At 30.0% G+C, this 27,353-nt stretch overlaps 2 protein-coding genes and 1 long non-coding RNA gene across 6 annotated transcripts; 1 reads left to right on the forward strand and 2 right to left on the reverse strand.

The window, feature by feature from the left end:
* The first annotated feature begins 6,145 nt into the window (after positions 1-6,145).
* Positions 6,146-13,219, forward strand: LOC105142009 (nuclear valosin-containing protein-like). Of its 3 annotated transcripts, none has more exons than XM_011049443.1 (15): positions 6,150-6,726; positions 7,765-7,886; positions 7,982-8,070; positions 8,152-8,187; positions 8,434-8,525; positions 8,681-8,781; positions 9,545-9,609; positions 9,885-10,381; positions 10,465-10,552; positions 10,639-10,743; positions 10,830-11,398; positions 11,726-11,861; positions 11,963-12,031; positions 12,125-12,253; positions 12,642-13,219. In XM_011049443.1, exons 1-15 carry the CDS (start codon positions 6,509-6,511, stop codon positions 12,753-12,755), a joined length of 2,430 nt encoding a protein of 809 aa, XP_011047745.1. In that variant the 5' UTR covers positions 6,150-6,508; the 3' UTR covers positions 12,756-13,219. The 3 variants fall into 3 exon arrangements, with proteins under 3 accessions (XP_011047747.1, XP_011047745.1, XP_011047746.1); XM_011049444.1 differs by having other exon boundaries at positions 6,643-6,726; positions 7,583-7,886; XM_011049445.1 differs by lacking the exons at positions 11,726-11,861; positions 11,963-12,031; positions 12,125-12,253; positions 12,642-13,219 and adding an exon at positions 11,560-11,709 and having other exon boundaries at positions 6,146-6,726; positions 10,830-11,451.
* A 588-nt stretch (positions 13,220-13,807) lies between these two features.
* On the reverse strand, positions 13,808-16,050 carry LOC105142010 (reticulon-like protein B1). The gene is made up of 5 exons (XM_011049446.1): positions 15,795-16,050; positions 14,915-15,095; positions 14,642-14,783; positions 14,304-14,373; positions 13,808-14,217 (listed from the first exon to the last, which is right to left on the reverse strand). The coding sequence occupies exons 1-5, from the start codon at positions 15,994-15,996 to the stop codon at positions 14,048-14,050; spliced, it is 765 nt and encodes a 254-aa protein (XP_011047748.1). The 5' UTR covers positions 15,997-16,050; the 3' UTR covers positions 13,808-14,047.
* Positions 16,051-16,825: 775 nt separating this feature from the next.
* LOC105142011 (uncharacterized) lies at positions 16,826-19,953 on the reverse strand. Of its 2 annotated transcripts, none has more exons than XR_845491.1 (3): positions 19,726-19,953; positions 19,466-19,617; positions 16,826-17,171 (listed from the first exon to the last, which is right to left on the reverse strand). It is a non-coding gene; the product is annotated as an uncharacterized LOC105142011 (long non-coding RNA). The 2 variants fall into 2 exon arrangements; XR_845492.1 differs by lacking the exon at positions 16,826-17,171 and adding an exon at positions 19,330-19,346.
* Between the last annotated feature and the right edge of the window lie 7,400 nt (positions 19,954-27,353).

Consider the following 27,353-nt stretch of genomic DNA (forward strand, 5'->3'; position numbering starts at 1 on the left):
AAATAATTATGAATTTCAATTCTCAATCAACTCGATGTTAAAGGATAAGGATCTAGTTTAATGGGTCGACCTAGGTCTAAACAGGGTTGGGTTGAAGAAAAAACAGGAGAAGAAAAAATCCAGAGTGACCCGGTTGATCTGGCAAGAACAGGTCAAAAACCTGATTGCAATCTATTAATTTTTTTATTAAAATAATATTATTTTGATTTTTAAAAAAAATTGACCTGGGCAACCCAGTGACTATCAAAACCCGGAACCCGAACCTTGATCACGTCGGGTCGAAAAATTATGCAAATAATGAAGTCCAATATCTAATACATACAATTTTAAAATATAAAATTAAAAAATAATTATTAAAAAGAATAAAAAAACTCGAATTAATATGGTTAACTTACAAAACTCATGACTTAAGTTATGAGGCCAGACTTCATAAAAAAAAATTAAAATAAATTATAATATTCAATATCCAATAAATTTAATATTAAATAATAAAATTTAAAAAAATTAAAAATTTTAATAACTAAAATATAAAGGACATTGACATGAAAAGGATGAAAAAGATTGATTAATTAAACCTATGGTACTTTCATAAGACCTATGGAACGTACTTCTTTCCATTGAAAGAAAAGGTTAACGAAAAATCATTACATGTTTTAATTTAATAAAAAAAAACTAAGGATAATGTTGGGAAAACTAAGGATAATGTTGGGGTAAAATAGGGTACTTCTCATGAATAATGAATAACATGTCTTTATGTTATGTGCATAACTATATGTAAAAACACATACTCTTTTGAAAATTCTTATTAATTATTACAATCTTAATATAATACTAAGATTATAGAATATTATCAATACTCATAAGTAAATTCAATCTCATTTCTAATCAAGAAAAAAATCAATAATGGAAAATTTTTTAAAAATAAAATTAGTAATTCCTAAGAAGATACCCAATTTCTTATAATACATCCTAAAATATAGATTAATCCCATTTTTATTATTTTTTATTTACACATCATATAAAACTATAAATAACATAAAATAAGCTACTTAAATCACTCCTAAACTATATAATATGGTATTTTATCTAGATTGCTAAAACTCTAGAACTACTTAAAACCAAACCAATAAGAATATAAAATTAATTATCAACATCTGAAAATAAATAAATTGCATAAAAAAATATCAGGTTATTAAATTGAATCACTGGTTGATTTTTTATAAGTTATTTTTTGTTGTTGTCCTATGTTATTTTTTTACTCATTTGAACGATATTGATAATAATAAAAAAATGCAATATTTATTATAAGTTTTTAAGTCATAGCATGTGTTTATGCATGGGATCTCGTGACTTTAAAAATTTGATTCCAAGTTTTTATTTTATTGTTTATAAAGCTGTAACAACATCATGAATAGAATGTCAAATATAAAACGTACGATTTGCTTGCTAATGCGGTCCCAGTGGATGCACCAACTATTAATGTGAGACCATACAAATTTCCGGATAAATTAATTAAAACATACCAATTATATGGAATTCATACATTATATATATAAAGAGAAAACATGGTTGAGCCCAAGCTAGATATCTGGCATATTTCAATTAAAATACTTTGTTAAATGAGTACTTTTTTATAAAATTAAACATAAAAATTATAGTCCATTTAAAACTTAAATTTTTATTTTGAAGATGAGTTGTATTTGAGAGTGTAGTTGTGATTGTTTTTTAAAATACTTTTTATTTAGAGATACATGTGTTTATTTAAAATGTGTTTGAGAGTGTAGTTGTGGTTGTTTTTTAAAATACTTTTTATTTAGAGATATATTAAAATAATATTTTTTATTTTAAAAAAATTATTTTTAATATCAGCACATCAAAATGATCTAAAAATATATAAAAAAATATTTATTTAAAAAAATAAAAAAAAGTTAATTTTTTTAAAAAGCTTTTAAAATACAAAAACAAACAGGATAATAAATTTTTAAATCGTGAGATGTGTTTAAAATAAGGAAAACTCTCTCTTTTTATACTAAAAAAACTTCTTTTTATTTGTATGGAACTTTATTCTGTATGTTTTTATTATTATATAATTAAATAAAAATATCTTAAAGAAATTGTGTTATTAAGCTTAATTAAGTTTACTTTTTTTTGTCTTGATATTTAAAAAAAATAATTTACTTTGCATACACTAAATTTTGAGTTTATAATCAAATAGAATATACATTAGAAATGCTTGTGTAATTTCTTACATTTAAGAAACTTTTTGTCCAACCAGTACTGAAACGTGAATCAATTACCTAATAACCCCACTATACTAAAACAATTACTAAAACAATTGGAAAACTGCATGGGGCTTCATTATTTATATGAACCATGAAACTATTTTTTTTAGTCTTTAAATTGTTTTTCCCTTTTAACTATATTCTTATATGGAGCTTCTTCTTCTTTTTCTTTTTTTCCAGTTTTTTAACTTTATTTTCATTTTACATACATCCTTCTGTGGTTTAATTAGATTTGAAATTATAATAAAAATACCGATATAATCATTAGAGTACTGAAATTAGATTTGAAATTATAGTAAAAATACCGATATAATCATTAGAGTACTAAAAAGTAAAATGCAAAGAAGATGTATTGCTAGACCAAAATTCATAATAATTTTAATGCTAGACCAAACTTGTTAAAAATGATAAAAAAATATCAATTATCATGATTCTAACAACTAAAATAATCATTTTGGTATTAAAAGATTCCATTTAATAACAGGAGTTCAATTATGATGGTTTTTCTCTCCAAACATGGTGGGATAGACATATCAGGTTAAGTTTTAATTTTTAAGATTTTATTGGTTTTTATTTATTTTTCATTTTAGGTTGTTATGTATTTTATGTTGGTTTTTATGGTATTTTTAGATGATTGATTGAAAATTGGATTTTCATCCCAAAAAATCATATTCCTAATTTTCCATCTACCATAATGATTATTAGATTACGAGATAGCCACATGCACGAAAACAACCTAGTCCAAGCTCATGCTCTGCCCTTTGTCTAGTTTTTTTTTTTACATTGATTTTTTATTATTTTGTTATTATTTATTTTTTAATTTTACTATTTACTATTGAGTTGATTTTGAATTGTTTTTTATCTTTTTTATCATATAATTAAATAAAAAAATATTATTAAATTTATTAAAATCTATGATCAGGTTAACCTATAGCTATCTGAGTTGATTTCATATATTGTCGTTTAAATATCAAAAAAATCTCAGCTTAAATGTTTTTTTAAATCAAATCATATATTTTTTTATTATTTAAATTTTTATTTTTATTTATCAAATCAATTATATCAAAATAACTCTTATACTATTTAATTAAAAATTTAAGCTAGACATTACATTGGGTCAGGAGTTTTTTAATTTGAACCGAAATATCATGGCTCATGGCAAATATTAAAGAATTTTTCTCTACAATCAAAATATTATTTTTTATATTTATTTTTCGGAGAGCAACCTAATTATACAGCCAAACAATGAAAAGCCAAGTGGCTTCTCATGGTTGATGATGGCATATGATGCAGAGCATGAGGACACAGTGGATTTGTCTTTTGAGTGCCGAGGATTATAAGAAAACCTCTGGCTTTTGGAGGAGCCGCCTCAGTTTAGTCTTGTAGCCCTTTCAAGTGGGGGCGGCACATTCATGCATTGGCCTAGAAAGCAGTTTTTCAATATAGAAGGTAAAAACGTGCAAATGCTTACCAGTTTCTTTTGAGACTGAGCATGTGCTGCTCTGTAAAGCAAAGGGACCATGGAGAAAACACTATTCTATTTAGACTATGCCATGTACTTTAGAAAAAGTGGCTTCAAACTTTCTTAAAAGACTTGTCTTGTATGTCTTCTCTGTTATCTCGTTACTAAATTATTTTTTTTTGATATTTTTAAATTCTTTATAATAATAATAACAACAATAACAATAATACAAAAAAAATATATTTAAATTCAAGGAATAAGATGGACAATATTAAAAAATAATATAAATTATATTTTAGGATCTCATCTAATAATTTAAATTTTTAGATGAGATGCTTATTTAACATGATATCAGAGTTTTGATGACTAAATGGTCACGGGTTCGAATATTATTATCTTCATTTATTTAATAAAAAATTAAGCACAGACTAATATAAATCTATGCAAGTTTAAAGTACAAATGACTCTTAAATTTTCAAGTGAGATAGTTTTTTGACAGGCAAATGCTTCAAAATTTTGAGTCTTCAACTCAATTAAAAAATTTAACCATAAAATTTAAAATTTTATTTTGTTAGGAATCTGATAAATAAAATCGATTCATTTATTTAATCAAAAGTTATGATCTTTTTTATATTATGTTAAAAATATATTTAATATAATTATACATTATTGTCTTTAATTATAGCTTAGATTAGCTCAGGTGGTCCTTGCAGATGAATTTGCATCTTATATTATGATTTTTAATTCTAACCTCCTGAAAGATCAAAGAATTCCCCCTCGCACCCTACAAGGGCACTTTTTTCGAGGTCAAGGCGAATACTTTTACACTTGGTGTGGACCATTAATGTTATTCCAAAACCAAAGACCACGCATACGCCGTAAAGGATCAAATAATTACTTGTGTAAAGTCGGTCAATCCCATCGGATAATTTTGACCACTCAAATTGATATATTGTCGAATAATAATTTTGAGAAATCTTGTTCGTTCTTACAGCATTAATATTGTTTGAAAAAAATTTAAAAAATTTGTTTGAAATTAGTATTTTAAAATTATTTTAATATACTAGTATTAAAAATAATTTTTATAAAATAAATAATTATTATTTTAATATTTTTATGAGAAAAATATATTTTAAAAAGAAACTGCTGTCATAATACAATTAACTGATAAATTTATACTTTTAAAAAATACTTGTAATGTTTTACAGAAATATCTAGTTAGCTAAATTTTAAAAATTTAATTTTTTTTTGTTTTAAAATAATTTTATGTGTGTTTTCAAATTATTTTAATATGTTATGGTGAAAAATAATTTTTAAAAAATAAAAAATATTATTTTAATATATTTCTAAAAAAACTATAAAAACCCATTATTATATTCTTAACCACCCTAAGCCATCTGTCACCAAATCATATAATTAAGATTTGTAAATAAGATATTATTTCTTTTTAAGGTTTTTATTTTAATTTTAGATTTGATTAGACATGTTTATACACTAGTCTCCAGAATAGGACACCGTGAGTCGGATTTAAAATTGATATTTCATGTAATTAAGTGTTCTTACTTATTATGAAAAATAATAAGCTAAGAAGTTGATGATTGATCATTTAAATAATATGACCCATCGGGCAAAGAAAATATACCAAGATTTCGTCTCAGAGTGTCGATGTATTTTTCTCTCATATTAAAAACAAAAACAAGATTGAAAATTAAGCTGCAGAAAATGGTTTTTATTTTATTTTATTTTATTTTAATAATCCAGGTATTCTGAAGACAATTTTGCACGTCAAAGATTTAATGCATTCCATGGCTAGCTTAGCCATGGAAAATTTCTTTGTCAAAAATAAATAGTCTTCTAAATAAAGCAATTATTTACGAAAGCATTCACAATTATAAGCAAAAAGCATGGAAAAAACATATGAAATTTTTTTGAAAGTTATAACTTAACCGATTAAATTTTGAGTTTGAATTTTAAAAGTTATTAGTTTGAGTTTTATAAATGTTAGAGTTATTAAAGATTTATATAATTATTAATTTTAAAATCTATAAAATTAGTTAAAATATATTAGGGTTATTAGATATTTATATAATTATTAATTTTAAAATTTATAAAATTAATTAAAATATACATAAATTAATCTGAATACATATGTTAATTAAAATATAAAAAAACACATGGAAAGTAGGTATTTTTACTTTACCTACTATTTATTGTATACAAGACACAAGCAAATAAAATATACGGCAAAAGAAAAAGGCAAAGAACCACTAAACAGAAAAGTTAAAAAGAGAAAACCTCCCAACCAAAATAAAAAAAAACCAAAGATACATGTACATAAAGTAAATTTTCCCGGTAATTTAACGTCCATTAGGAGGAGAGCATGCTATAAATAGTTGGAGAGGGCCAGACCACAGAGCACCAGAGTCATACCTGTCAAGAAAGACTATAGACAAAGCTTCTGTTCCTGGGAACCTTTAGCGCTTCCTAATCCATTTTCAGATTTTCTAGTCTCCTCGAGAAAACATTTTATTCGTCGTTCCTTTTTACTGCTAAATTCTTGTTGCTTGAAAATCTCCCTGTTTTTTATCCTCCAAATCTCTTACTGTATTGTAACAGCCATTTTAGCTTGTAGGGTGTCCAGAACTTATCACTTTTATGTGCATATATGATCATGTTTTCATTTTCATGTTAAAATCTTGAGTGTTTTTAGTCTTCTTGAAGGTGTTGTTAGTTTGGGAAGATATAAAAAAAAAATCAGAGAGAGATGGAACAGAAGCATATGTTGTTGTCTGCTTTGAGTGTTGGAGTTGGGGTCGGTATGGGGCTGGGATTGGCCTCTGGACAAAAAGTAAGCAGGTGGGCTGGTGGATGTGGCTCAATAGATGGTGTCACAGCTGAGCAGATTGAGCAAGAATTGATGAGGCAGGTGGTTGATGGAAGAGACAGCAAGGTCACATTTGATGAGTTCCCTTATTATCTCAGGCAAGATAATGCTTCTTATTCTCTGCTAGCTTTTTGACCTTTATCACAGGCTTGTATTATACAGTCCCAAAAATTATTTTATTTTGATACCAGCATTTTGAAGATCTTGAGAAAGAGACTCTGCTATTTCTTTGTTTATGGGATTTTGAGTTGATTCTATGTATCTACTGATATATGGGGTTTTGGTACTTTTATTATCATTATCTGGAAATCAACTGCTATGACATGATGATATTGCCTGGACAGATTACCATAATCATGAATGTTATATTAAATAGTTTGCTTTTGGAGTTTTAGTTAATCAATGGCATCATCTCGTTTTTATAGATTTTCCTCCTATAATGAGCGCTTAAAAGTTGAAGGATCTTTTCTCTTCAATAATTGAATTTGATTTCCCTCTTTCTGGACAGGTTAGCCTTAAGTTCATCTTGTTGAATAGGGGAAATTCACTCATCCATAGATGCCACAATGAAAAGTCAGGAATTTATGTAATCTCAGAAATTTTTCTTGAACCATGAGGAGGATTTTAGTCCAGCATGTCAAATATTTATTAATTTGCTAGGGTTTTGATACCAAGCCTGCCAGTTCTCTCTGTTTTTCACTGGTATTGCTGGATTTTTTTTTATCTTTGTAACTGCTATGAGGCATCTAATTATTGATGGATCCCTGTACTGTTTTTGGAATACTCAACTTGAAATTGTTGAATTTGAGAAAAAATTATCTGGATGAGTTGCTGACTTCTTCCTGGATTATTGGAGATGATGGGAATTAAGTCATATAGTTGTATCAAGATTTCAGTTATGTTAAGCTTGAGAAAATCTTCTGGCTGAGTTGCTGCTCTGTTCTTGGATTGTAGGAAGCATGGAAAGTAAACCATATTGGTCTACACAGAGCACAAGTTGTAACATTTTTATGAAGTCCTTCTATGGCATTAGTTCAGATACTGCTGCAATATCTGTTCTGGAATTCATTCTTAGGGAAGATATTCAATAATCAGTCCATTTTTACTTTCTCATTTCTTTGTATGGTTGATTGCAGTGAGAAAACTCAAATGTTATTAACAAGTGCGGCATTTGTTCATTTAAAGCATGCTGACTTTTCCAAGCACACCCGGAATCTTTCCCCTGCTAGTAGAGCGATTTTGCTTTCAGGACCTGCTGGTAAGCAATGAGGATATGTTTTGTGAATTTAAATTGAATATTATGTGTTTAAAGATGGCAGTGACCTAATCTCTTGCGATTTTAATTTTATGAAGAGTTTTATCTCCAAATGCTTGCGAAGGCTTTAGCGCATAACTTTGAATCAAAGCTGCTGTTGTTGGATGTTAGTGACTTTTCCATGAAGGTGACTACGAACAAATTCTAATCCTTCTCTCCGTGTTGCCATTGAATAGTACTTATACTCTTCATGCTTTCTTCACTGCAGATGCAAAGCAAATATGGATGCAGTAAAAAAGAATCTGTAAGCTTTCTCCTGCTCGTTCTGATGAATTGAACATGCTGTAGTGGGTGTTGAATCTGAGTGTTACTGCATCATTTTATATTTTTCATCATTTAAGTGGTCTGAAATAACCATGTAGACATGTTTAATGGCATGCATTTGATGAGTAAAGTTGATATAGATTGTTTATTATTTGGTTAGAGGATTGCAGATGGCTTCACGTCTTCATATTGTTAAGTACCCTGATTTCTTTGCTTGTTTTTGCAGTCTTTCAAGAGGTCCATTTCTGGGGTGACATTGGAACGGATGTCCTCTTTGTTTGGTTCTTTCTCAATCCTTTCTCCAAAGGAAGAAACAAGGTAGGCATTCACAAGCACACCCGTCAGTTTATCATCCCTTTGCACTAGAAATAGGTCTTGGCTGAGTTTTGCTGGTCTTATTTGGCGGTTAGATTAGAGATCTCGCATGGATTTAAATGTTTTTAGCTCTAACCTTGTGTCTTTGTATATTGCAGGGGTAAGGAAGGGTCTAGTAATTCTCCCAAACTTCGCAGAAATACCTCCACCGCTTCTGATATGAGTAGTATGACTTCACAGTCCTCTTCCATGAATCCAGGTTACACATCAGAATTCGATAAACTTTTGTTACTGTCCTAAATATTATTAAAAATGTAATATATGTGTTGATAGTTGTTGATTTTTCTGAAGACTGACTATTGGAAAGTTCATGACAATATATGTTGATTTTTTTGAAGATTGACTATTGGAAAGTTCATTGCAATTTGTTAAATGAAGTGAACTTCCTTGCTTGAAGAGACAGTGATTCTGGAAATGAATCCATTTTTCTCCACCACCACTGCCTTGTAATGTACGGATTTACAAAATTTGATACGGTGTTTAGATCACATCTTACTAAAATGATTTCTTACCAGAAACTTTATCACTCAGTTATTTTTCCAATCTTTTCTGTGGTATCCTCAGTTACTCTTGGTTTCAGTGATAAGAATTGGTAAGATAAATGGCTTTGCCCTGTTTTTTCGGTTTCATCCTGGGAGGCATTGAAAGAACATAGGACTTTTTTCCTAGGTTTGTTGTCCTATTTCTCGAATCCACAAACTTTAGGTTCTACATTTCTTGATTTGATTCCTAGCATTCATATTGGTAGCAATTTTATTATTGTCTGTCATATTTTCTGCATGACTTGTATTATGTAATTATGAAGAACTCAATGCTAATTTATTTATAATGCATTGTTTTCTCGAAGATCATCAACCGTGTTCTCTTTAGTTTTCTTATGAATGTTAGATTGGCTGTAGGTATCTGCATATTTTAAACATCTATTGAGCTCACTGCTTCTGGGGATTCTTTTGTTTTTTCAGCTCCTCTCAAGCACCCAAGCAGTTGGTGTTTTGATGAGAACCTATTTTTGCGATCACTTTACCAGGTAAAAATATTGTCACTAGTGTGCTCATTGACTTTTTGGTGGTTGATGTTTAATTTTTTATATAAGACACTAGTTCGTTATGTTGTTACTATTGAAAAGTTTGCTTTTCCTTGATAATACACAATTCTACAGCATCTGTTTAGCTTCTGAATGAGAGTCTACTGTATATATAACTATATGTTAAAATGTAGACGAAAATTTGTTTTCCAGCGTCAGGATTATTACGCTGCATGATTCTTAAGATCTTATGAATAGTCAAAATGTTTTTCTAACAGGTATTGGTTTCAGTATCAGAAAGAAGTTCCATCATTTTATACCTTAGGGATGTTGAGAAGCTGCTTCTTCAATCACAAAGGATGTACAACTTGCTCGATAAGTTGTTGAAGAAACTCTCAGGTAATGTGTTGATACTTGGTTCCCGGATGTTGGACCAAGAAGATGATTGCAAAGAAGCGGATGGAAGGCTCGCAATGTTATTCCCATACAACATTGAGATCAAACCACCAGAAGATGAGACTCATCTTGTCAGCTGGAAAGCCCAACTGGAAGAGGACATGAAGAAGATTCAGTTTCAAGATAACAAAAACCACATTGCTGAGGTGCTTGCTGCAAATGATATTGAATGCGATGATTTGAGTTCTATTTGCCATGCAGACACAATGGTTCTTAGCAATTATATTGAAGAAATCGTGGTATCAGCTATCTCATATCATCTGATGAATAATAAGGATCCGGAATACCGAAATGGAAAGCTTCTTATATCATCTAAGAGGTGATTTAATTATTTATTTTGTTATATCCTCTGGGAAGATAATAGACAACAATCTCTTAATTACAATTATTTCTTTGGAGCAGCTTGTCGCATGGATTGAGTATATTCCAAGAAGGTAAAAGTGACGGGAAAGATACACTAAAACTAGAGATTAATGCCGAAGCTGGCAAGGTTAGTTCTATGCCTGATATTGTATATGCACTATAGAAGGTTGGTGTTATTAACATACATATTTTGACATTTTTGGTCAATTTTAGGAAGCTGAAGGGGAAGAGCCTGATGGTGCAAAGAATGATAGTAAGACTGAAAAAGAGAAATCTGTTACTGGAGCGAAGGACAGCGAGAATCAACCTAAAGCCCCAGTAAGTCAAAATCCTTTATACTTTAGATAAGAGCTGTCAATATTATTTTGATTGTCTAACCGATAGATTCCCATTACCTCCTGCAGGAAGTTCCTCCTGACAATGAGTTTGAGAAACGAATCAGACCAGAGGTTATCCCTGCAAATGAGATTGGAGTAACATTTGCAGATATTGGTGCCTTGGATGAAACCAAAGAATCACTTCAGGAGCTTGTCATGCTGCCTCTTCGGAGGCCAGACCTCTTCAATGGTGGGCTTCTCAAGCCATGTAGAGGTATATTGCTATTTGGTCCACCTGGAACAGGAAAAACAATGCTGGCAAAAGCTATAGCCAAAGAAGCCGGAGCAAGTTTCATAAATGTCTCAATGTCCACCATTACTTCAAAATGGTTTGGTGAAGATGAGAAGAACGTTCGAGCTCTGTTCACACTTGCTGCAAAGGTTTCCCCGACTATCATATTTGTGGATGAGGTTGATAGCATGCTAGGGCAGCGGACTAGATTTGGTGAGCATGAGGCCATGCGAAAGATTAAGAATGAGTTTATGACTCACTGGGATGGACTGTTGACAAAACCTGGTGAGCGTATTCTTGTCCTTGCAGCGACCAACAGGCCATTTGACCTTGATGAAGCAATTATTAGGCGGTTTGAGCGCAGGTACGTTTTATTTCTTCTGATTCTTCTAATTGGTTTATTGACCAACATCATCAGCATCATTCGGCATGGCTGGTCCATGATAACAAGCAATTCATTGAAGTTTGTCATCATCTTTTCTGTACATTCCTCTTGAGTTGTTCTGTTCCCCGTATAGCCTTAAGCAACTCCTTTCCTTCACCTTCTGTCTTGACCTCTACAAGAAACCTTGTCAGATATCTTTAGCTTCCATTATGGCTTTTCAATCGAAAGCTTCAATATTTCCATGTAAAATATTTTCATGCTTCATATCATGTTTGCTAACTACAACGTGTTTTTTGTGTCGGGCAGAATTATGGTTGGTCTTCCATCTATTGAGAGCAGGGAAAGGATTTTGAAAACTCTCATGTCAAAAGAAAAAACAGAAGATCTAGACTTCAAGGAGCTTGCAACCATGACAGAAGGTTATACTGGAAGTGATCTTAAGGTTTGTTCTTTCTGTTTCTCTATTTTCCAGAAGATTTATAGCATTCATCAAACCAATTCATAATGGACTGATTAGCTCATGTTATTGATTGCTGTAAACAGAACCTGTGTGTCACAGCAGCATATCGACCAGTTAGAGAGCTTTTACAGCAGGAGCGAGTGAAGGATAAGGTAAGCCTTTTCTCCCATGTTACAGATGTATTTTTCATATTAAGTCCTTGCTGACACTTTTCCTCGTTTTCTGCTCCTTTAATCTCTCCATAGGAAAAGAAGCAGAAAGCTGAAGGCACAAGCTCAGAAGATGCTGCAGATACAAAGGAAGAAGGGAAAGAGGAAAGCATGATCATTCTAAGGCCGTTAAACATGGATGATATGAGACAGGCAAAGAATCAGGTGATCTTACATGAATTTCCTTTAAATTTGGATTGCATCTATCACCCTCAATCCATGAGCAAGTAGTCTTTTCAAATTCAAATTCTTCCTAGTCACCAGACTCTCATAATTTCTTCTTCTACTTATAGTCCATAACTTTAGATTTGAAATGCAAGTATCTGGCACTTTATTGGAGTTAAATTTTCTATGATTAGCATCATAACAGCATTATTTCCCAGATGAGAAACATCTCAACTACTAAAGTAGCCATGTTTTCTTTGTTATGTGTGAATGCAGTGTGATTCGAACCAATGACCATCTTGATAATTTGGTTCTACAGCATGAAAGTAAAAGAAATCTAGAATCTTATGTTTCTGTCTAGGGATGTTTCTAAATAATGTATCTGCAGGTTGCTTCAAGTTTCGCAACTGAGGGTGCAGTAATGAATGAGCTAAAGCAATGGAATGAGTTGTATGGCGAAGGGGGTTCAAGGAAGAAGCAACAGTTAACTTACTTCCTCTAGATTTTACAAAGCAGTCAGCTTGTCATTGGCAACGTTCTTTGTATGTCGGAGGTATGGCCTTCCCTTGCAACTGAAACATTTTTCTTACAAGCATGCAGCAGCGGGTGTCGAATGGAACGCAGAATGCCCGACACCAGATCCTCAGAGTGAAATGATGGAAATTACAGAGAAGTTAAAACGCGCACTTCCAAGTTTCTGTCAGAAAAATGTGTAGATGAAGCGAAAGAGGGGGTTCTCACTTGTCTGTATTTTTTACATCTTCTACAAGCAATTGCCACTGCATTTTTAGTATTGTAATTATGTGACTGTGTGGTGCTTGGAAATGCACAAGGGTTTGTGGAATTTGAGAGGAATCTGTATTGGGTTTTTCAAGATAGTCTGTAGTTTACGAACAAATATTAAGGGTAGCATTTGTACATCAGTCTTCGTGAAAAGTAGTAATACTCCTCCTTACTCTTGTGGTATGATTCTTTTTCTTTCTTTATAGCTCTATTGTTGAAGATTATAGCTGAACATTCAGAAGTCAATTTAACCAGAAAAGAAAAATGCGAGATTGAGCTCAATCTGCTACACATTTAGGGCAGCTGGTACCAATGTGATGAAACGTGCCATGAAAGTGTACTGAGAGCAGTAAGAGTAGAACAACAAAAGATTGATTGCCAGGTCTAGCTCATCTTCTTCTATCTGGATTATTAATTTGGCATAGCATATAGATTAAATATTTTCTTTTTAATTAGAATTTAAAGAGGAAAGCACATGCACCTTTTGATTAGAAAGAAAAAGAACATTTTATATCATCAACTCCTTCAGAATTGTTCTTTTGATTTTATTTCAAATCATTATGCTGGTTGCATTTTTTTATTATTCAACGAACTATATTGTTAATAAAACACCATTTTCTGTCAAATTATATATGTGTGTGTGTGTGTTTCAAGAAATTCTCATTGCAATGCGGCCAACTATACTAGTGACCCTTTAAAGCCCACAAGCATTAACTTGAGCACAGTGATGCTAAAGGCAGGAGATCGATCGATATAAGAACAAGACGGAAATTTTCCTGGAAACCAATAGCTTATTATTATAAAAGTGAGCGAATCTACATAACTCGGAGTTTACCGAATACGATATTAGTTAAATTTGGGAGCACCTAAACACCCCCCCATAAACATAAAGCAGAGGCAGGGCTTGTAAAATACTCAAGTCACAACAAGAGCAGATTAATCAAACAGAACTGCTGAGAGTCAAAATTCAACCTAGTGAACACTAGAACTGGTTTCTCTCTCTCCATCTCTCTAATCCTTCTTCTTCTCCTTGAATGGTCCTCTTGGAATTTTGCTTAAATACTTTTCATCCAACAACGCATACTGCTTCTTGATCTGAATCCATGATTTTTCAGAACATCCATCGACCTGGTCCTCATACTTCTCATACAACACTGGTACGGTGTGCAGCAAAACAAAGGCTGTTTCAAAGAAGAAACAAAAATCAGAGTCTGATAAAAACCAATCTTGCATCTTAGTAGAAGTAATGAACATCTGAATTCCTTACATATGTAGAGTAAGGTCAGGAAGTTACAGCAACTTCCAACAAGCGACAGAACCAACAAGCCGGCTATTACCTGACAGCGAAATGAGCAGCAACAACTCATAATTAGTTCTATAAAGTATAAATCCAACATAACTTGACATGTATTAGGACGACTTACGCAGCTTTAATCCATTAACATGCCTAAAAAATGGAATTCAGAGTGGTTTTTTTTTTTTTTAAGTAGAAGTGTCTGATGAAGTAAGCATTAATCACCAAGGATGTGTAGAATACAGCTCCAAATATGATATTTCCCATCATAAGATCAAATGCTATATCAATGATAGGAAAAGATCACTTACAGCAAGAAACTTCTTCAAATCTCTCCCAGAAGCAATATCATGCAGGACAGCAACTCCTCGGTTGATTTCAATTCTCAACCCAGATGCAACTTCACGAACACATTTTTCAGGAAGTAAGACTTCGGGGATTTTAGGTGGGGATCTAGTACAGAGGAAATTGAAGCCAACACTATTAGAAAGAATATACATCACCAAAGCTGAAGCCAACACCGTTAGAAAGAATATACATTTACCAAAGCTTAAGGGATGTAAAGAATATCTAACGATCCTTACTTGTTTAAGAAGTTGGATGCATTGGACCACAGGAAAAGAACAGCCAGAGAGAATATCGATAAATAGCAAACTAAAGTTATTAAGTGATATTCAAGCAATTCAAAAAAAACCCAGACAGCAGTTGCACCACCAAGCACACCAGCAGAGATTTTCTTGTTCCTCCATAGGAAAACATCAGCAGCTGCAAAAAACAAAACCAAAATCATTAAGGAAAGACAATCAATTTCGAGAGCACGAAATCAAGCGATCAATCTATAGTAGAAATGTGAAAACTTGCTTTTCCAAGTCCGTCTAGCAAAAACAAAAGCAGCCCAAATTTGCTTTCCTACTCTCCGATACATTGCTCAATCCTATAATTGTGGAAATGCGAAAACTTGCTTTCCAAGTCCTATCTAACAAAAACAAATGCAACCCAAAATTGCTTCCCTACTCACCAATACAATGTTCAATCCTACAACAGTGGAAATGCATAAATTTGCCCGTCTCATTTAGACAAATAAAGGGAATGTTTCTATGCGTGTGTTTAGAAAAACAAAAATGAAAGAATCGAGTGATCTAACGCTAGCTAGCAAGCATCGTCAAGCAAAAAACCGCTCTTCACTTATAAATCTCTTGTCAAATCATTCTCTTCATAAGAAATTCCAAATTCGAAACAACAAAAAAGGATTTTAACATCATTTCTTTTCTTTTAACACGCCATGGTTTCAGAAACCAAATCCCTCATTTAATACCAATTTCTACACCAAGCAACAGTTTTCAAGTTTCTGTAACAACATCAAATAAAAAAGAAGTATAAAAAAAAAGATCTAGCTTCGAATCAAAGAAATAAAAACAAGATATTTAATAAATCAGAGAGAGATGTTAGTTAGTGTGTGTTTACGTTTTCCACCGCCTAAGACTTTGTGGACGGGTTTCTCTCTACCAAAAAGCCGAAAGATTTTCGACTTCACAGCATCCAACTTGTCATCATCGGAATCTGATGAAGAAGATGATGAATGATGATCGTGGATCTTCTCTGTTATCTTATCCACCATTGATTCAACCACTGGTTCACGCTCACGCTCGCCTTCATGCTCCGCCATTGATGGATCTCTCAGAACGATAGAGTAGTATTTTCGATGTAATTATATACTGTTTTCCAAGTTTTTTTAGTGTGAGTTTTGGAGGGAGAGATGGGATCTGGGCCGTTGAGAGGTGTGGGAAGTCCGAGGCTGAGGTTTGGCGAACGAGCCTACTGCTTGATAAGGGAAATAACGGAAACCGAGGGAGAAATGTGGCAGGTGACTTTGGGAATGGTGATAGGGGGGAAGCTACTGTTACATGAGGAAGTGCTGTGGCTGTTATTTCTATATTTGATGTAATTAATTTCTTTAGTTTTTTTAGTTGTTTATTAATTGCTTCATTGTTTGGGATTTTTGTAAAATAATATAAATTATATTTTAAAATTTTATCAAATTATTTAACTAATTGAATTGAAATAATTATTTTATATGATATTAAAATTATATCAAACAAGTAATCATGAATTTAAATTTTATCATTTTTAATATAATCTTGTATGAATTTCAAATTTATAGTAAAAATTATGCTAAAACTGATAATAATAAATAAAATATTAATACTAACATTAGATATAATTTTAAATATCTAACATCTCGACATTCATCTAAAATATAGAACCTAGGTTTTATCTCCCAAAACAATAATGCAAGAAAAAATATATATTTAATATAAGATTTGAATATATTTTATAAAAATATATATGGTTTATTTATCTCTCAACATTCATCTTCAAAACATGATATGAAATGTTTTTGTTTCTTTTGTTTATATATTATTATTCTAAAAGATATATATAATTTTGAAGAAATTGAAATATAAATACATAAAGTACGGATGCAAGTAGGGGGAAAAAGTTAATTCTATAATTTTATATAGTTACCTTGGTTTAAATTAATTGTGCAAATGGGCCCAATTGGGCTGTGATGCCGTCACCTAATCCCTCCTCGCATTTCGCACAGCTCGAGACTTAACGGCGTGTAAGAGCTGACGGCGCTTGCTTGTTTTCTTTTTCTTCCAGCTATTTTGGTGGAGTGATGATGAGGTGGCATTATTTAAGTGCTGGAAAGTTGTTGAGACAACCAAGTAGGGATGCTCTGGTAATCTTGCATGCTGAGGCGACACGTGAAGCATTTTGAGCCCATCCTTTAAGAGGAGGAATATCTATGCTGCTGGCCGACAACAATGGAGAAATTTTCTGCCAGGTGTCAACAAAGGATAATGAGATATTTTTTAGCACTAGAATCATAGGTCTCAGAAAAAAAACCTGAGTTACCTGGTCACGGGTCTATCTAGAGATCACCCCATCAATTATTTATAGGTTATTATTAGTCATTTAATTTTAAAGAAAAATACTAGTTATATAGGTTGTCTTAATATATTTTTTAATATAAAAAATTTAATGTATAAATAAAAAAGTTTTTGTAAGCATCCTATTAAATAAATTAATAATATATATATATATATAAATTCCACCACACAAAATAAAATATTTACAATTGTATTTATTGGATTTATTTATTAAAATCAATAAAAAATAAATTTAAAAAACTAATAACTTAAAAGATATAAATAAACTCATGCAAAAAATATTAATATTATTTAAAAATAAATAATATAAATAAACTCATGCAAAAAAATATTAATATTATTTAAAAATAAATATTTTTTATTTTAAAAATAAACTTTATTTGTGTAAAACTCAAAAACAAATTATAAATAAATTATCATAACACCTTGAAAAAAAAACATTTAAAAATAAACAATATTTAAAAAAAATGCAAAGCGATAAATTTATATGAAATCAAATTTCTAAAAAAATAAATATTTAAAAATATAATAAAAAATCTATTATACAAAATAATAATAAAAAATATAAAAAAAACATGAATTAAAATTTGATATACATTCCATAAAAGATTGTAATTTTTCTTTCTAGAAAAAAATGGGCTGCACAGACTATTTTAAAATATTTTTTTATATAATATAAATTTTAAGTATAAAATAAAAAATTTATCCAAACATCTAAAAAACTTATTAATAATAACTAAAAAAATAAAAATAAAAATAAAAATAAAAATAGATATAAATCAAAATATTTAATTTTTTAAATTGAGACATTTACAATAACTTAATAATTAAAACAAATTTAATTTTTTTGTTTTAAAAAAAAACTTTTATACCATGCAAAAATGACTTAATAATTAAATCAAGAAATTCTTCTCTACAATGCTCCAACAGAATTACAAAATTGTTTTGGTTTAAACACGATTTGACAAGATTTTAAAGCCCTTTTCTTTAATTTTACCTCATTCCTAAAAAAAAACAATTAAAATTATTTTAAAAAGCTAGAGCCATGTCTGATATATCTGTTGAGTATGATGATAAGCTATTACGATTTTCAGATTCCCATATACTGATCATCTCTATAACTAGATTAGAACCTATAATTTAACGAGCAATAAGTGCTTCGTAAAACATATAAAATTGAGATTAATTAATTAATTAATTTTATTATTGTTATTGTTATTTAACAGTAGAATCCATCAAAAGGCCAGCGGCCTAAAAAGGATATGAGGCCCAAATACAAACAGCTCAATGCTCTAAGCAAATGGGCAAAGCAGACAGACCCAAAAGTAAAACCTGAGAATTTATTTCAGGCCAGGAAACTTTGCTTGAAATGAACCTCAAACAGGTGAAGCAAAATGAACGGCGAGCCGACATTATAACAAACGGATAAATAAAAGAACTGCCAGATTAGAATTACATCTAAATTAGATTAATGGTATTTAAAAGTGTAATAGTAGTTATGATTTAAAATATTTTTTATTTAAAAATATATTAAAATATTATTTTTTTATCTTTTAAAAATTATTTTAAAAAACACAATTTATATTGTATTTTTAAATAATATAAAAGGTTGATGATATAACAAAAATAAATAAATAAATAAATGAACTACCAGATCAGAATCATACCAAAATTAGTAACAATTTTTTTAGCAACTTAAACTTCCATTCTACCATCTCGATTAATTAATCATAATGTTCTAGGGATTTCTAAGCATGCAAGAATTAAAGATCATGAGATCGTTTCGTTGTTGAGAGAGAGGAGCAGAGAGTACACTGAGAAAAGCTATATGATCAATCAAGAGATTGGATCATACACAAACAAGAATATATCCATCCAAATGAATCAGTTTTTGCAGCAAGGGTATCAAATGGGGTCAAGATCATGAAATTACCTGTGTTTTCCTTCTTCTTCTTTTTTTATCGAGAGGAGAATGCTGATTCAGATGCTGGGATTTCTAAGCATGCAAGAATTAAAGATCATGAGATCGTTTCGTTGTTGAGAGAGAGGAGCAGAGAGTACACTGAGAAAAGCTATATGATCAATCAAGAGATTGGATCATACACAAACAAGAATATATCCATCCAAATGAATCAGTTTTTGCAGCAAGGGTATCAAATGGGGTCAAGATCATGAAATTACCTGTGTTTTCCTTCTTCTTCTTTTTTTATCGAGAGGAGAATGCTGATTCAGACGCTGGGATTTCTAAGCATGAAAGAATTAAAGATTGAGGAACCATATCATGAGATTGTTTCATTGTTGAGGGAGAGGAGCAGAGAGTACACAGAGAAAAGCTGTATGATCAATCAAGAGATTGGATCTTACACTAACAAGAGTATATCCATCCAAATGAATCAATTTTCCAGCAAAAGTATCAAATAGGGTCAAGATCATGAAATTACCTGTGTTTTTCTTATTTTTTATCGACAGGAGAATGCTGGGATTCTTGAAGCTTGAAAGGTTAGCTTACACTTGCTTTGATATTTTTTTTTTCCCTCCATCCTTGAACAACCAGGGAAGGCATGATGCCACGCACCTGTAAATTCGAATGGTATATGCTTTGGTTGTTGTTGGAATGATAGGGTATCCTTAGAATATGCTTCTATACGGGTGCCTCCATTGCAGCTGAGTTGTCATTTATTCTTGGCCATTTTCTGTCCTGTATAACGTTGTTATAAAATTATACTTTCCAAAAAAAAAAATAGTCATAAGCTACAAATTTAGAGGATGTTTGGACCAATAATAATAAAAATTGCTTTTAAAATATTTTTTATTTGAAAATAAATAAATATAATGTCAACAAGATCAAAGATTTTAACGTTGATGTATTCACTCATTCCTCCATATTAATGGTACATCAACTCGTTCCTCCATATTAATGGGAGCATGTATGAGACTTTTTTTAAGGATTTGGTATTATCACTGGTTTGTTTGGAGATTTGGATAAAAAATCTAATTGAATTCAAATCATAAAAATCAATTGAATTGAATTATTAATTTTAAAAAATTCAAATTAATTCAATGAACTTTTAATTGTATTTTTTTTTTACAAAATCATATCTGATTTAGTGTTTTTATTTTTAAATTAGTTTAGTTTAGCTGAGTGTTTGGTTTCTCAATTTAATAAAAATTAAATCCCTTGGTCTATAGGGATAGATTGATATTTTCACAGGATTCATTGGTCATTCTATAATTATTAAAGAGTATTTTTGTCTTTTCATGAAATTTTTACACATTGAATTTACTTTAGTACTATTAAAAACAAAATTAAACTTAACTATGGCTAACTTTTTTAAAACAGTATAATGACTCTACCACCATTAAAATTTTAATGGAAAAATCTCAAAGTATCTTTGGAGGGGAGAATTCATCATTTTATAATGATTTTTTAACGATAATTATTTGGTTTTAGGGATGATATGGTCTTTTGATATATTTTAACATTTTATATTTTTATGAGTGATGCATATATAATGATTATGCCTCATTTGGCGACGATTCAATTTTTCCTCCCTTCATTTCTCTCTCATCTACCTCAATTTGTGTATTATCCATGAAAAAATTTATAGTAGCTCTTAAACTTCATTTCTCTTCAAATTTAGTTTTTTTATTTGGAAAAATCACTTCAAATTGAATTTTTATTTTATTTTATCCTTCTTAAGTTTTTTATCTCTCAAATTTAATTACCATTCATTTGATATTTTTTTTGTTTGAGATGACTTATGAATTTTATATGTTTCTTACTATTCCATTCTTATTTTTTTATGCTTGGTTGAAGTTTTTTTTATTTTTATTTTTTATTTTTTTTATTTAAAATTAAATTAATTGAGAATTGAGTTTTCAGTCCAAATTTAAGATTTCATGAGTTATAATTTTTAAAAATTAACCATGATTTAGAAAACTTTTCTAAATTTGCTTGGTTTTTCATGTTATTATATTAATATTGTTTTATATATATATTATTAAATTAATCAAACTTATTGAATGATCTAAGTCTCTAATTGTTTTGATTTATTTGAAAATTATGGCGTTGCCTTAACTTTTTTATTTAGGTTGAAAGATTTGTGCCGCCCAAAGGTAATGCGGTGATCACTAATATAGATTTACTGACATCATTTTTTTAAAATCTTTTTTTAAATGGTTTTTTTTTTCACTCCTAGCCTTTAATTTTTGGTTCGTTCTATTTGAAATTTCTATTTTGTTTTGCTTTGAATTCTATGGTTTTATCACTATATCATACCCGCGTACAAACAAAATGGAAAACCAAAAGATTGGGCCTTAGAAGGTTTGATTGTCATTCCACGTACAAACAAAATGGACTATAACCTCTTCGGTCTGCACTGTATTACAGCAGATTCTTGCTTATTGAGGAGGCCCATTTCGTTTCCCCAGCAGTTGATGTCTATAAACTCGATCTCTATATTTTTATCTGAAGGAATTGCTTATTATTGTGTGTGTGTGGTAATCTTTACTTTTTAATTTAAAACATTTTTTATTTGAAAATAAATAAATATAATGTCAACAAGATCAAAGATTTTGACGTTAATGTATTCACTCGTTCCTCCATATTAATGGAAGCATGGATGAGACTTTTTTTAAGGATTTGTTATGATCATTGGTTTGTTTGGAGGTTTGGATAAAAAATCTAATTGAATTTAAATTATAAAATTTAATTTAATTGAATTATTAATTTAAAAAAATTTAAATTAATTCAGTGAACTTTTAATTGTACAAAATCAGATCTGATTGAGTGTTTTTTTTTTTAAAAAAAAATTAATTTAGTTTAGTTTAGTTTTTGGTTTCTCAAATTAATAAAAACTAAACCCCATTTAAAGCAAAATTAAACTTAAGCACGGCTAACTTTTTAAAAACAGTATAGTGTAATGACTCTACCACCATTAAAATAAAAATTCTCAAAATATGTTTACAAGGGCAAATTCATCCTTTCACTATGGTGTTTTAACAACAACCATCTGGTTATTGGGTTATACTATGTTTTGACAAATAAAAAAACAAAATATTATTGACACATGCATAACATATGTCAAAGCATCAACCAATTTGTCACCTTTCTAGTGGTATGTGTAGCTAACTCCGAGTGTTAAAAAAATTGTTCTGTCATATCATTTGATATGTCTCGATATTTTTTTATGAGTGATGCGTGTATAATGATTATGCCCAATTTGGCAACGATTCAATTTCCACCCTTCATTTCTTTCTTATCTACCTCGGTTTGCACATTGTTCGTGAAAAAATTCACAGTAGCCCTTAAACTTCATTTCTCTTCAGATTTAGTCCCTCTTTTATTTGTTTTATTTGGAAAAATCACTTCAAATTGATTTTTTTTTTAATTTTATTCTCAAGTTTTTCATCTCTCAAATTTAGTCACCATTTTTTTATAATTTTTTTTGTTTGAGATGACTTTTGAATTTTATTTGTTTCTTACTATTCCATCTTTATTTTTTTTTCATGCTTGGTCCAAGTTCTTTTTATTGTTTTTTTTTTTAATTTTATCATTCAAAATTAAATTAATTGAGAATTGAGTTTTTAGCTGAAGTTCGAGATTTCACGAGTTGTGATTTTTACTATAGTTTAGAAAACTTTTTCAAATTTACTTGATTTTTTATATTATTAGATTGATGTTGTTTTTTTATATATATTATTAGATTAACCAAACTTATTGAATCATCCGAGTCTCTAATTTTTTTGATTTATTTGAAAATTATGGCGTCACCTTAACTTTTTTTCATTTTTAGGTAGAAAGATTTGTGCGGCCTAAATTGTAATGCGGTGACCACTAATATAGGTTCACCGAAATCATTTTTTTAAATATTTTTTTTTTAACTCCTAACCTTTAATTTTTGGTTCGTTGTAATTGGAATTTCTATTTTGTTTTGCTATGAATTCTATGGTTTTATCACTGTATCATGCCCACGTACAAACAAAATGGAAAACCAAAGGATTGGGCCTTAGAAGGTTTGATTGTCATTCCACGTACAAACAAAATGGACTATAACCTCTTCGGTCTGCACTGTATTACAGCAGATTCTTGCTTATTGAGGAGGCCCATTTCGTTTCCCCAGCAGTTGATGTCTATAAACTCGATCTCTATATTTTTATCTGAAGGAATTGTTTATTATTGTGTGTGTGTGTGTGGTAATCTTTACTTTTTAATATATTTTTTAAATTATTTTTCATATAAAAAATAATTTTTAAAAAATATTATTTAAATATATTTTTAATTAAAAATACCTTTGGGAAGCACATATACAACATTACCAAAAACGCACGTGAAAAGAGAGAGGACCGGTTATTTCTTTTTAATTGAAAACGGAGGGTTTTTCCTTATGCATTTTTTTTTTCTTATTATCTACTGAAGCAAATAATTAAAAATATTATTACCGAATAATCCCTTCATGATTGGATATTAAGATGCATTTACAATTTTTAATTTTTTATGATCTCTCCTAAAATTTGTATGAAAAGCAAACGGAGAATAAACATCCTATTCTCGATAACATAATTTTTTTCACCTTATTTATCAAATTAAAAATAAATAAATAGAATTCCGATTATAAGAATTAGCTGACATCAGGTGATCAGTTGATGTCTATAAGCATTATTTGACCATCAACAATGAAATAGGAGTTCAATCAAGGTGATTATGTTAAAAAAAAAAAAACATTAATAATATTTATATATTTTTTATATTAAAATTAACTTTTAATTCAATTTAGTACAAATAAGTTAGCTAATAAAAATTCTAGTGCGTGTTTTTAATTTGAAAAATATCAAAATAATATTTATTTTTATTTTAAAAAAATTATTTTTATACCAGTAAATGATTTAAAATACTAAAAAAATTAATTTAAAATAAAAAAATCAAACTTTAACAAAAAAGAAGAAGTTAAAATCACAATCATAAACAGTAACTAAACGTGGGATGATGTTGTAGGCATGGTTCTGTCATAATTCGAATGCTTAATTTCTCCTTCCATGGAAAAACCAGTTGCAAACGATGATTCAAATTGAATTTCTGGAGAAAAGAATGATTGAAATTGAAAACTCCTTAATCAGGCGTCCCTTCAAGCTAAAACACAAAGGCCCCACTTTCACCAAAATTCTTCAGGGAATAATTTGACTAGCTCGCCATCGATTTGTGAATTCAAAAGTCAGAGAGACAGAGACCCGCATTCAACAACCAGAAGCATCAGTATAAGTACAAAAAGTCACAGTACGCTCTTGAGTGGAAGATGAATTTCAGATGAGAAACAGTATCATCCACCAGAGATGACAAGAAGAAAAAAAATGAAAACAATGATGGTGGGGAACGTACCTCTTCTCTGTAAAGACAAAGTTTGCACAAATGAAATCCCAAAGTTAAAAGATATTACCATGATTTAGGGTACAGAATCTTGCAAATTATAGGTGATGCTATCGGATAAAATGTGCAGAAGAACAAGCAACTATTCACCTGGCTAGGTCGAGCACAGTAGTTTTAACTTTTAAGGAATTCATCGTAAGTGATAAGAACAAAAATCTAGTGATGATGATTGATCTGTGTATAAATGTTGTTATTACGTGCATTCTTGGGTCTAAGAACATGGAGCCCTTTTCTCCATGAACGCGAAAGCTTCGCTTTTTGAGTGTAAAGAGTCCTGCAGGAATGCAGTCGTGGGGGGCTTCCATCAGATGATTAGGAGATGCAGGGTGATTTGGATCAATTTGGATCTTTCCCATCCTAAAGCCATAGTTTTTTTTTTAGCCAGATAAGAAAAATACAGTTAATTACACATTATGTTATTTTTTTTAAAAATAAATTATCCTTTCATTTAAATGTAAATAAGAGATGGAAATTGGAATGAAAATACTAAAATAAGTTAGAATTAGGAGTATAATTAATATTTTGATGAAATCATAGACAAGAGTTTTGGGAGGGAGTACGAAGGCTAGGCTATATATTTGATGTATTCGACTTCTCTCCTGTGCCTTGAGGATTGATACTTCCTTGAATCATTATTATTTATTTATTTATTTGGTTTTTAGCAAAAAAATATTTCCGTGTTTTTTTTTAGAATATTTTATTTTCAAACTCAAAATGCGAAGATAAGGTCTACTTAAGAGTATAATTATAATTATTTTTTAAAATATTTTTCGTGTTGAAATACATTAAAATAATGTTTTATTTTTATTTTTTAAAAATTATTTATGATACTAGAGTATCAAAATGATTCAAAATATATAAATAAATTAATTTTTAATTAAAAAATTAATTATTTTAAAAACACGGGTACAACCATGTTTTATGTTATTATCTTTAATGTAATAGATATGGCAACCATCTTAATTAATTACTAGATGGAAATAAATTTATTTTTATTAAAAAATAATATAAATTATATTTTAAAATTTTATTTGAAAATTTAAATTTTTAGGTTAAGAAATTTTTTTGGTAAAGTATTAAAATATTGACTAATGATTACGAGTTTATTATTCTTATTTATTTGATAAAAATTAAATATAAGATAATATGGATATGTAAAGATTTGTTATTTAAAAAGATGTATTTAAAAAATAATATAAATTATATCTTAAAATTTAATATAAAAAATTAAATTTTTAGATTAAAATAGTTTTTTTTGATAATTTTAAACAAGCAAAAATTAATCCTTCACTTGTGAACAAGTAAAAAATAAGGTGGCCATGCTGAATTTTCTTGTACACGCAAACTGCATATACTGTACACATGGGTTTTCTTCAAAGTTGCAACTAGTGGGGTAAGATACTCTAATTAAATTAGATTATCCATGTGTACACCGGAAAATGTGTGACAACAGTGGCAGCTTTTGCATTTAAGGAATATTATAGCTAGTTGTTTTACATTTTAAAAATATTTTTTAAAAAAATTAATTTTTTTATTTTAAAATATTTTTTTATATTTAAATTATTTTAGTGTGTTGATGTTAAAAATAAATTTTAAAAATAAAAAATATTATTTTAATATATTTATAAATAAGAAATATTTGAAAAAACAATTATTATTTTAATACGAATGAGATTACTCGACAAAGACTTGCATGCCACAAACAATGATATCCCCCAAGCCAATCTTTACAAGTCAAACCTTTTTTGGGCAAGAGCTGGACCTGATGGCATAGGGCATTAAAATTGTAATAAAGAGAAGTTGGACTCTCTTAAAGCTTAGCTAGGGTCCAAAAGCTCGACCTGCATGCGTGCCCCAGCTGCACCAATATGAGCCTTTGCCTTGTAAAAGAACCCATTTTTCTGACCAACCTAGCTGATCTTTTGAGGCTCTCCTCTCCCTCTCTGCGCAAAAGTAAAGTAGCCCACTGTTATGTTTTACCAATGTAACGTGACCCTACTCTTTCCTCTTCTTTTTGGAGTCTTTTCTTTTTGGCCCTTTCCTCTTTCATCTTGCTTTCTCTTCTCTTTTTGGAAGCTTCCCTTCACCCTCCTCCTCCTCCTCCTCCATCCCTTTTGCACCCATCAACGCCTGTGATTCCTCGTCTGAGAAATCCCGCAGAGCTCCGAGAAAAATCTTAAAACATAATCTTGCTCCCAAGACTTATCTCATAACCCACAGTTTATACTAGGATTCGTGATTTAAAAGGGTAGGATTAAGTTCCAACTTTATGATCTAATCACTTCAACTCTCATACTATAATCTATGAAAACTTATAGTGTTTGCAATTTAAAGTTAAATCTTGATGAGGGCAGCGTGTTCAACGAACCATGCTTTAGCTTTACAATAAATAAATAATCATTGACCCCCCCAAGTTTAATACTAGCTAATTATATCTCAATTCCCCAGTTCATTTTTTTAATAAGAAGAATGAAAATGTATAATTTCTAGGATACATGGGAAAACTGCAAGGTCAGGGAGATTTGGAGTAGGTGTGCAGGGGAAATATTTATTTTAATTATAAATAAATAATTCCTCTGCAACTCTGTAAGAATTCTGCTTTCGTAAAGAGGAGAGAGTATCTGTGTCCGTGGCTGGACTCTGAAC

The sequence above is a fragment of the Populus euphratica genome, unplaced genomic scaffold (genome assembly GCF_000495115.2).
Source record: "Populus euphratica unplaced genomic scaffold, PopEup_1.0 scaffold193.1, whole genome shotgun sequence".
NCBI classification, from domain to species: domain Eukaryota; kingdom Viridiplantae; phylum Streptophyta; class Magnoliopsida; order Malpighiales; family Salicaceae; genus Populus; species Populus euphratica.